The sequence below is a fragment of the Epargyreus clarus genome, unplaced genomic scaffold, assembly GCF_041222505.1.
Source record: "Epargyreus clarus isolate Ecla_fem2 unplaced genomic scaffold, WU_Ecla_fem_2.2 ptg000009l, whole genome shotgun sequence".
Lineage (NCBI taxonomy): Eukaryota > Metazoa > Arthropoda > Insecta > Lepidoptera > Hesperiidae > Epargyreus > Epargyreus clarus.
The window spans coordinates 6,633,725-6,646,088 of NW_027332217.1; the positions used below are offsets into that span (position 1 = coordinate 6,633,725).

The 12,364-nt window shown below is 33.4% G+C and overlaps 1 protein-coding gene across 1 annotated transcript in view; it reads right to left on the minus strand.

Moving 5' to 3' along the window:
• LOC140744852 (alkaline phosphatase) overlaps positions 1–12,364 on the minus strand; it is a 137,548-nt gene that overhangs the window by 26,484 nt on the left and 98,700 nt on the right. Inside the window, exon 2 of the mRNA XM_073076545.1 lies at positions 7,351–7,537. Within this exon, the coding sequence (XP_072932646.1) occupies positions 7,351–7,447 (97 nt within the window). The 5' untranslated portion in view covers positions 7,448–7,537. The remainder of the gene's footprint in view (positions 1–7,350; positions 7,538–12,364) is intronic.

Genomic DNA, 12,364 nt, shown 5'->3' on the forward strand with positions numbered 1-12,364 from the left:
CATATTTGTAACTTTATGTTGTGTAAGCTGTGATAAAAAAAGTCATGAATACAGTTTTTCAATGTTATTTGAGAAAGTGCTTAAAGCACAATTATTACAATGTATCTGCCTTACTTTGCTATGTAATTTAATGTATTTTTTATGAAATTGATTTTTTTTCAAATTGACAATTTGCTTCCTGCAAACGTCAGTAAGCATCTAATGGTAAGTGGTCACAACCGCCCATGGATCTATCACCATTTTTGTATAGGACTAAAGTCTTACCTGAGGGGATAGGCGTGATGAGAGATATTTTAATATTACTCCTGAGGACTAATTTGGAATGTCACGTGTAAATATCTTTTAATGAGGTATCTGGCAGAACGGACTATATGACCATATAAGGGAAAGTTACGATAACGTATTAACGCTGCGATGGCGCAACGCTCGCGAGGCCGTCTATGCGTTAAAATATTTGCGTCGCGTCGACGCAACGCAACGCGTCGTGTAGACCGGCTCTTATTCAGCAGTCGCATATGATCATGTCTACCTACTGTATGTTAATTTGCTTTAAGTTCATCGTCATTGACAACCGATTATTGTGCTGCTGTAGAACACCTCGAGTCTCACTTACAACGAGAGAAGTTTAGGCCATAGTCCACCGCGGCCATGAGCCATTTCCAATACCTATAACTTAAAAAATCAGAAGTTTCGAACCCGGAACCTTCCAATTGTGAGTTCGCATTTCAATTACTGGACTATCGTTGCTTGTTCACTATGACTACTTTATGATAAATAAAAAATATAAACGCACAATCACGGTAAGTTGAATGTGTATTACGTTAGCTTACACTCAACATGTTAAAAGATACAAATGTGTCGTATTGTATGGTGCCTTTGTTACGTTTACAAAGAATGAAGCTTTCATTGAAAAATCTGAATTTTATACTGAAAGCGGAAACGCTTTCGAGTACAAAGCGTTTTGTGAAATCCCAAAAATCTTTAGGCATTGCCATACTCATTGACATACATTAGTAAAGGCTCATTAGTGCTTGGATATCGAAAATGATTTTTATTGCACGACTCATGATGCGAAGCATCAGAGAGTGCTTTACGATCGAAAAATTTTTTTATTATTATAGCCTTGATAGTTCACGGAATCAAGATATTTTGCATACTATTGTCGAGATAATTTAATGGAGATTAATTCCATACTTTTTAAAAATTGATTTACTGCAATAGAATTGGAAAAAAACACCAAAATAGGTAAAAAAGAAATCCTGTCCGTCATGTGTGAAACCTGAAAACACTGTAACTTGTGAAAAATCCATCATTTGAGTTAATTTTTTTTTTTTTTAATTCTAATCGACGATTGTAGGTCACTGAATGCGAATGATTAATTAATTCAGTATCGTTTAATTGCAATTAATAAAAAACGAAAACTACAAGACTGTATATCTATAGATATTATGTACATTTATTCCACCAGGGGCGCTTGTGCAGTACCTTCTTCCTACTACAGCTGTTTTTTCGGCAATTAATTTTGAACGACTTAAGTTTTTTTTTTTTTTATATATTTCATAATTAAATGAGCATTATGAGTCGTGCACTTTTGGATTTTCCAAACTTTTTTTTCTTTATTGAAATTTTGCTGCACATTCATAATTTTAATGATTGGTATTCAACCTTTCATCTGGGTTTAATGTTTAAATCCCCAAAGCACACCTCTGTACTCTTAGTATGAGTTTATAGTTTTGACATAAATGACTGTTTTTGTTTTTGTGTATTTCCCATATATTTCCAATTAATTCTGATACCAAAACAGTCATTTTTGTAAAACCGTAAAACTCATACTAAAGGTACAGATCTTTTAAAGTTATTATTATTATTAGCGTAAAACAAATTATTTGTATCACATGATTTAACATAAGGAAAACGTCGTGATGGAAGCCTACAATGGCCCACGCGTTCGAGAGTTCTCTTAAAGGAGTTTTCAAAGATACCTAAACTTATTTATTATAGTTCATTAACAAAGTATGGACGACGATAATGTTGACTTAGGTGTTCCATTTTTTTTTTTCTATCGTTAATGTAACGTCTTATTAATAATTCACCATCACTATCAATTCAATATATTTATTATTATTTTATTATAATAAATTATTTATAATGTTAACAAAACTATAAGTGTTTACGCATCTATTGATACTTGTTGTCTTAGGATAATCTAAAAACATTGTCGGGCGCTTCTGAGTTTTTGGATTTTCAAACAACGCGTGTTTCAATTTTATTAAATCACTATTTCCAACACACTGGAATAGTGTTCCGAATCCTCCATTCCGTACAGGATTTTTGGGAGTCCCGTGGAAAATAAGTCTGTTTATTTTCCACGGGACTCCCAAAAATCCTGTACGGAATGGAGTGAGTTTTCTACTCGAATTTCATTTGTTTTTCAATCAAAAAACAGTTTTCCAATTCTGTCCATTACGTCCAAAACACCTTTGAACAATGTCTCGTGTATTAGTCCAACCATTTCCAAATTGGCCCAAACAAACGGACAGAGTATATTGAAAACAGGATGTCGCTTTCAACTATCGGACCAACTAGTCAAGACCTTAATAAATTACATTTTAGAATTATAAACACAAATATGCCGTTTACGTGTCCGTCGCAAATATGCCCTGCGTTTACGTAGTAACTACTTATTAATCTGTGCCTGCGTGTAGATCTGCATAGATCCCATTTGTTCTACGAGATGGAGGTAATGATGTTTTATGCACATTCCACACCTTGCAAGACAATTAAGGCTGTCGGTCTCAGTTGTCGTCATTGAATAGCTAGCGTTAAACTTAATCGGAGGCATTCATGACAGTTTTAAAACATCTAACACAGATTGTTAGATATTACCTACTTCGATGGTAGATATCACCTCAAGCCTCCACCAAGAAGAAAGACTTATTTCCAACAGTGTAACGTTAAAGCATCATATATTCATTCACTTTTATTCAAATGCACAGAACCACACAATAACTTACGACCCTATGAAGTATAGGTAATGATAAGACCGCTTGCACAGCAGCGCTTTGTTAAAAAAGGGTCTCAATATTTCTGAACCGCATAATCCCACAACTTGTGGAAATCCCTTACCCGAAAACTTTTTGCCCTTGAATATTTAAGCGAAAAAGGTTGGATTTACCCGAACAGACCCTAGTTAACACTGTTAACTATGATAAAATTAGATTAAGCTACACTCAAATATTACATGAATTTATTATTTAACTTTCATTACTATTTTAATGAAGATTTGGAATATATAAAATTAATTTGATTATTTATTCAAAACTGTATCCTAATAATTTCTTAATAATTGCTTTAATCATTACTAATGATAAAACTATTCATCATTTGAAATAATCCTATAATTTATACAACAAATCAAAAATTTCTAAAAATATTGTTTATACCTTCTCTAAAATACTAAAGGGCACATACCCCTATTAAATCAGCGGAATAAAACATATTTTAAATAATAAATAGTGCATCAACTTTCCGTAGTATTTTAGGGATTGCCTCAACTGGGTCAAGCCCATCTCAAACAAAAATCCTGGATCCACTACAGACTCTGCCGTGGGTCATGAAGCCCATAAAACTGTGGTTGAAAGGGCAGAGCCATAATGAGAAGCTGGTATCGAGGTTTATATACTTATATGCTATGTATGCTATTTAGTGGTGCTATAATCTAACTTTTGGAGTAGTCAAGACTACAATTTATAGGGGCTCGGATTGCAAATAATTAGCGCCTGTGCACGACACCCGCGCCTAACACGTGAGGTCACTATAAATAAAATGAGGGATAACTTCTGTCCGGGAGACCGTTTTGTGTCATTTTAGGGTTTATTTATAAGGTGAGGATGGTAAAGCTTGATAGTCCAATGATGCGAAATCATTGTCTCAATTTATAGACACCATGTTTAAATCCAGGCACGTAATTTTTTGTAATTAAGTTGTGTTTTAAACTGAATTATTTTTTTTGTGTTTCGGTTATGTTTTCGTAATCACAGTGAAGAAATAATATTTTTAAATAAGATTAAAGTAGCAAACGAGCTAACACTGATGGTAACCCATACATACTATGAGCATGGATATAATTAGATTCCTTATTTAGTCGTTCCAACTTTATTTTTAGTATTTGTTGTTATATCGACCGCCGTTACGCATCCGTAAACCGCATGTGTAAAAATTTCAAGTGTCATCTATGACGGTACAAGGCAGTGGTAGCCTAGTGGTTAAGAAACTCGGACTCTCGATCGAGGGGTCCGTGGTTCAAATCCCAGGCACGCACCTCTGATTTTTCAACGTTATGTGCGTATTAGAAATTAATGATCACTTGCTAAACGGTAAAGGAAAACATCGTGAGGAAACCTACATACCTGAGAGATTTATAAAAAAAAAGTCAAAGGTTGTGAAGTCTACCAATACGCACTTGGCCAGCGCGGTGGACTATGGCCTAATCCTTCTCATTATGAGAGGAGACCTGTGCCCAGCAGTGGGACAGTAATGGGTTGATAATGATGAAAAATCTTACGGTTCCGGAGATATGACAGACGGACCCACGGACAGACAGCGAAGTCTTAGTAATAGGGTTCCGTTTTTACTTTGGGTAAGGAATCCTAAAAATAATATTCTGTTTTTTGTCATGTGCAACTAGTGAAAAAGCCCCAAAAATGAATGTCAACATTTTTCACAAAATCCAATACCAATATCATATCCGTTACAAAAAACTCATGCAAAAAACCAACGCGTTTGCCTATCTGTGACATACATATAAACTATGGGAAAAAATGGAAAATGCTATCATTTTCTTGTTATTTTCAAATCTGTTTCTTTATACATTAATTTTATTTACCGTCAAAATAACCACAGAAAACATTTGAAAACAAAAATTTCAATCGCTTTAGTTTTAATTCATAACGATAATTATATTCATGGGACTTAAGAAAATAATATTTTATTTTTACGGAAAAAATAATAACGTTATTTTTTCGAGAGGTTTCAATAACGGTCACTGCGTCCTTTTGATAATCTTAATTCGTTATTTTAATTCCCTACGCAATAATACCGTGGTTCAAATTACAATCCATTTTAATTAACACTTCAGTACGGAGAGGAGTGGGCGTAATATAATTACAAGAGGGATACTATGACTTTATTTTTGTGCTCTTAATGTATATAATTGTATTATGATTTAAAAGTGGAGTTCTTTGGAAAATTAATTATTAGTTTTAAACAATAACTAAGTGGCTTTTGTTGTATATTGCTGCAACCCTCGTGGTATCCTAAATGAAAGTATTTTTTATTATTGTCTTTCCCCGCGATTTCGTTTGCTTTTAGCCATCACATAATAATACAACTTTCATAAGGGTTACCTCTTTAGGGGTCGATTTAAAAAAAACTTTAAGTTGTTTATTTATTTCTAACCATTAAGAAAAACTATAATTTTCATATCACTTGCCTCAATATCGGCAGATTTTATACGAGTATAAGCCCTAGAGGTGGTGGAGAGAGAATATTATAAAACCCTTCCTTTATCATTATCTATTTATTACAATTTATTGGTTTTAGTTTCAGTACTTTATGTTCTGTGTTGATACGTCATTAGTCAGTAAGTTTCCTTCCACTTTTATACGTACTTATAGATTTTAGAATTTATAATACAAGTATTTAATATTATTATATAAGTATAATAAATGTTTAAAATATCCATATTTTATATTTTATAATGGGAATAATTCCCAAGAAAGCCATTTGCAGAAACTTTGATAACAGTTCTTGTATGTTTTGGATATTTGTTCTAAATTCTAATTAATTATTTTAATTCCCTACACAATAATATCGGTTCCAATTACAACGAATTTTCAATAACACTGATTCTGGCAAGAGCGAGCGTAATCCTGATTACAAGGGAGCTACGAGGATGACTGATTAATTCTGGCAATAAAATTAATCAACGAGCCTCTTCTTGTTCTGAACCATTTATTGATGTAATTGTTCATAAATTTTATATACTTGTATTTTGCATATACTTGTTGTATGTCTAACTGGATTTAAAATTTGACCATGATGTTTGTCATAGAATCAAACATTTCGAAGACTAAAAACTCTGGAGCATTGCATAAAAGACTATCAAACTACGCCCGACCAGCAATAAAAAAACAATTAAGAAGATATAAATATATGAAACTAAAGAAGTAGACTTAAATTATTCACAGTACCATCTTGTATCGTACCCACTTCAGATGCTTATATGTTTTTGTAATACATCCAAGAACACTTCAGAAATAACACGTTTCATATACAAGTATTGTTTCCTTTATTTATGTTCGTTTTATTATGTCATTCGCAAATATTTGCACCAAAATCCAATAACATCGAATTCTCAACGAGACCGGGATTAGCTTTTCATCACAAAGTCATCAATTCCATATGTTTAATGATAATATCAGCGTCACTATTCACCACATATCTAGTTTTCCCAAACCAATTTCCAACTTGTATTCGCGTCCATAAATCATGGATTATTGTGTTTTCCATGCGCCAGAACGCGAGACCGCCATATATCGGAGATAACGCGCTGCAATTTCAATTTGTCTAGTCGCTGGTATCCGGGACAAACTTTTACCACTCTACTATTGCAGGCCACGACCAACTATACTACGAAGTGATGAGTTTTGATATCGGACGCGGTGCCAGGGCGCGACAACGCAAACTTTCCAAGTTTCAGTTTATGTCACCTATAATCGTATATTATAACGGCATTCAATTTGGAAAACACGCATAACTGCTTTTAAAATAACTCTCAGCACTATGTATCAAAATAAATTTTGATTTATCGCATCGTTATAGAGCTGAAAATTTATTGTTGGAATAAATAATACGTGACGTAATAGTTGCAGGATGTAAACATCTACATTTATGATTTAAATACGAAATTGGAATAAGTAAGGATCATAGTGGGGGTGGACTACGAGTCCATCTGATTTATGGATCATTCTGATTAATTATGATTCATTATTTGAATTTTAATTGACCACAGACAGATTTCTACCGCAGATATTTAGTTGGAGACTTTTCCTAATAAAACGGTCATTATCCACCACCAAGGATTTAGAAGTTTAAACTAATTTAAACTATAGTTATTATTGGTACTCTACGTATTACTGGTTATTGGACTTATTTAAGTTTCCTTGAGTTAAACATTTAGCAGCGCCACAGACTGCAGGCCGGTACTGATCGTTAATATCGTGATCACGATCCAGCATAATCATTATGAATTTTAACATTAAAATTCTACAGATGAATTGTATAACTTACCATAAGTCTCCTTGACTTCAGCATTCTGCGGCGCGGGGGACTGCACGCCGGTACTGATCGTGGACATCATGATCACGATCCAGCACCAAGCACTCATGGTTGGCAAGCCTCATCAGTGCTGACGGGCGCTGCCGCCCCACTGAAGCTTAACTGACTTTCTTCACTACTCTTAAACTTTCTTCTTGATCTAGAATAAGAAACAAGAATTTAAGAATCAAGAAAAAAATATTTAAAAATTAGCTAATCAAGGTAAAATAACGTCTTTTTTCGACAAATTGGCAAGGAGGCAACTAATCATTTCCAATATAGACACAGAGAAAAGGAAGAATATAATAAAATACTTAACAATAAAAATGTAAATAGACATTTTATCTTATTTCAAAAAGATTTGCATTACCAATACAATCCTATACAAAGGTGAAATGAAATACCTTTTCGAGGAAATGGAAATATTCGAAGTTGAATTCACAAAGCCGGTATTCCGCAAACATAGCTGAGCTTTAAGCTTTATCACCTCTCTTAAACATTACGTTATTTAAAAGGGAAATACTATACTTAAGTTATTTTTATATTTCAGGAACAGAAAACTTAATATCTGATGCATATAAACTGTTGAAATGTAAGACTTAACACTTCAGGAAAAACGGAAGTTGTCATCTATCATACATGCGTTGATTTCGCATGAACGAAAAAGCATACAACTCTGTTTTTCTATAAAGCAGAAATACGTATTGCTGTTATATCACCTGTGTTTGTCCCCTCGCGTTCACGATGAATTTAATATGAGTGACGTCGTTTCTCAATAACGTTTTCTCAGAGCTTCCTCAGGTACTTTTTAGATAAATTGTGTGTACCTATTCCACTACTATGCTAATTTTCCTACATATGCTTTATGGAAAAAATACATGTCACGTACTCCATTTGAAAATTTTTGAAATTTGCCAGTACATTTTTACTGTACACTTCTGAACTCTTAAACATGTCGATCGTGTAGGATGAAAATAATGGCAACAATCGCAACGCGCGTGTGCATATGAAACGATAGGATGCAATGACATGCGAGCGGATGGGACACGCGTGCGAGCATAAGCATGCACGACAGGAAAATCATTTATTCTCTTTCCCACACAGTCCGGTGAAAATCATGAAACTTGCGTTCGTCAACAAATGATTCCGTGCCGTTATTGTCCGTATTAAAACAATTATATGCAACTTTTGTCAAAATTTTGATTCCCTGCCAGATAAAACGTGTAAAAGTGATTGTTCGCGACTTTTATTTTGAACTACTACGCTGCAAAAACAAATAAACGAAGCGTGTTTCAACACGTGTGCCAATTTAATTTTGTTAATACAGGCCGGCAACGACATCTGTTTCCAATTTCAATTTGAAAAATTGGTTGTACGTATTTCACGGCTACTGTCTGCCTATCGTGCAGGTTTTCATCCATTTGATCCGCTCTGTTCCCTATTTTTTTAATTTACATTGTTAAATAGTAAATTAAGAAATATAAAACAAATTTTACAAAAAAAGCACGTCGTTTTTCTTAGGTAATTAATTCATAAGACCTATAGTCACAATCATAATTTTTTGCACTTGTTACCTATAATTTGATGTATATTTTATATATGATGCTTGAAATATATAAATAAAAATAATCTCAGACTATTTAGAACGATGCCCATCTATGTACCTTAAAAATCGAATTTTGATGGACGTTGACAATCAAAAAGCTATCCTTTATCGTTAGACCATCACAAAAACTCAGAATATCTTATATACAGTTAAACTACGTTAGTTGTTGATAAAGATCTTATCAGCGTGAAATTTCGGTGGCAGAGTTAGAATTCAAGTTGAATTACCAATGAAGCGATCATATTAGTAATTATTAATTGACTTCAGATAGAACCCAATATGTTTGGAATTTATCACGTCTATGGGCGGCAGTGACTTATCATCATGACAGTAAGCAAGTTTGTTTTATATCTTATTTTATAAAAACAAATTACCATATATCTAACAATAAACAAATATGTTAAAGTTTTGATATTTCAACCAGATATTTCTGCCAGATACAGCCAGATATTTCTGACTTCAAGTAAAATCAAACTGTTCAAACTAGATCTCGCGGTTTTCTGGAATTCAAGGTGGCCGCCCAACTTTAACTTCACAGTATCGGTAACGAACTGAGCTTGGAAGATAAAAGTATTTCGTAATCAAACCAACAGCTGACTTAGATAAGGTAACATACTTTTGTCGAACCAATATAAAGTTTTTCAAACTTTAAGGCACTGGAATCCAAGGAATTAATAAAGGGTTAAACCAAGTTGGGATTCCGTAGTTGTATGAATTAAATATTTCAAAAATTCCAAAAGAATAAAAATAAAACATTAATACATAATACTCAGATGCGATTTTGAATTGAATGACCGCATCTAAAACATTCATAGTCCTATTTATCTAATATATATCTTTAAGAGGATTAGCTGGCGTTCCTAAGACGTTAAATTCTTAGAATTGAACATAGCTTTGATTGAACTCTCTGATGGCAATAATTGGAAGCATGGTATATAATTGGATAGACGTATTAATAACATCGCAATGCTTCTTAAGCAGAGAGAGAAACTAACGCCTGTTATTAATATTCAATTTATTCAAATTTTGTCTACCACAAATCAAAATTGAAGAAATTTACAAATTTCAATATTTGGTATGAAAAACATTAGATTATAAATAACTAACAGTACGGGCGGCTTCGTCCGTTTCGTCGTCTTTTTTTTTTAATCATAATAAAATATAGGTGTCTTATTGTGAAAGAATTTTCATGATCGGTTCAGTATTTCCGAAGATTAGCCTTTACAAACAAACAAACACTCAAACAAACTTTACCTCTTTATAATATTAGTATAGATGTGCGATTGTTACTCTCATCATCGCTGTTTCCCATTAGTTTGATATTAATGAATACCCCTTAGTCTCATACCTAAGACTTAACGTCGTTTGAAAAGTAAAAGTTCATTTGAAATGCGTTCAAGCACTTGAACGTTTGCCGCGCTCACACTTTGTTCGCATCTTGACACCGCAGCTTGCTTTGTGATAAGCAACGCTACTGTTCCAATTTCCCCCGTTTCTCGTTCTTTCATCGTTTTCTTTACAATCTCGAGGTTATACTTTTCTGTTTTTAATTAGCTACAGACGAAATCAAGTTTATTTGGGATCCGAGGAATGCCAGACATTTCAGATGTTTGCAAGTTTCGTGCGTGTTTGAAATTAATTATCACTTGCTTAAACGATGGAGGACAATCGCAAGGAAATCTACGCGCCGAGTTCTCTAAATTATATTTCAAAAATCTGTCTAATCCATCAACTCTCATTGGAAGAGTTGATGGATTTTTTGTGATATTTATACCTGTGTAGACCTGACTGTAATTAACGACGAAGCAAGATAATAATTAACAAACAGATTCGAGTTAATAATCAGTCGATTGGATTTCCATTTGAAATAAATGTAAAGTAAGACTTTTATGATATTTTTTTACTAACAATAATACATAAAAATATTTACAATGACATTCCGAACGCAAATACATAACCTGCTCTCGGTGTCAGCCAGTGTTCTCGTAACTGCAGTAAGCATAGCTGCTTTTGTTAACGCGCGTGTGGTATTATTTTTTGTAAATGTGAGGGTGTCAAAGTATGTATAACGAGGTATGTATTTTTAAATGTTTATCAAATTTTAAATTGTCATTGAACCCCAAATCCGCGAACTGTGTTTTTATGGGTATCACAACAAAAGGGGATAGAAACGTTGGAAATAGCTACTTCTGCCAACTTAGGTACGGGTAAAGTTTGATTATATTCATCGCTGATAAATAAATATTTGTCTTAAAAAAATAACACATAGCATCAAACTTCAATTTAATTCAATGCACGAGCAATATTACATTTATACGTCTCAAAACATAAACAAAATAAATAATTATAGTTTAAAAACTAGAAACAACACTAAAATCGCACAAGCAAAATCGTTAATCCTGACGACCCTGATGAGAGAAATGGGGCAAAATTATTAAAATCGTGTATTGTCGTTGGTTTTTCATAAGTGTCCAAAATTTTAAATTGATCGGACCGTTCAAAGTGGGTAAGAATTGAGTTCAAAGATTCCGTGACATACATACATACAGGTTAGGCTAATAAAATCGTGGTAAAAAGTAGTAAAATAATCAAGAGTCGACAGCACTAAAGTCGATATAACAACTTAAAACAGTAATAACTATAATGTTATATCTTAATTAGTTTTTGGTACTAATAACGTCTAGACTGCGCGATTAAAGTGTCACGACAAGCCAACGTTATATTATAAATTGTTCAAAAAGTATTTGAGTATTAATAAATTCGAAGTGCTAAAAAGATTCTAGTGGTAGAAACTCTAACTCTCGATCGATCCTACCTTCAAATCCCGGGCTGATTTTTCAAAGGTATTCAAAATTAATTATAATTTTCTTTAACCTTCAAGTAAATAACATCCCACATCGTGAGATAACCTGCCCACTTGCTAGAATTATAAAAAAAAAACTAAGGTATGTGAAATTTACCAATACGCACTAGGCCATAGCGGTGGACTATGACCTAATCCTTCTCGTTCTGAGAAGAAACCTTTTCCCAGCAGTGGTAAAATAATGTATTGACGAGGCTGAAAAGATTTCCCACTGTAATCTATTGTAAAAGCAAAAAGTAGAAGAAATAGCGAACAGTGCTCCTAGTCACGCAACCGTTCGAGTAACACGATCCGATTCGCCTTTGATACCGCTGGCGATTATGAAATAGGTATAACGATTAATCACTGGAAAGGAATGAAAGTAATAAAGCAAATTATTAGAATGCCTCTTTTTACTAACGTCAAATTTAAGATTATTGCAAAGAACATGGATAATTGAAAGATTACTCGAATGATTATGTTTGATGATTATCATCTGTCAGTACCGAAAGGTTATTTTTACATAATTGCCAGATATT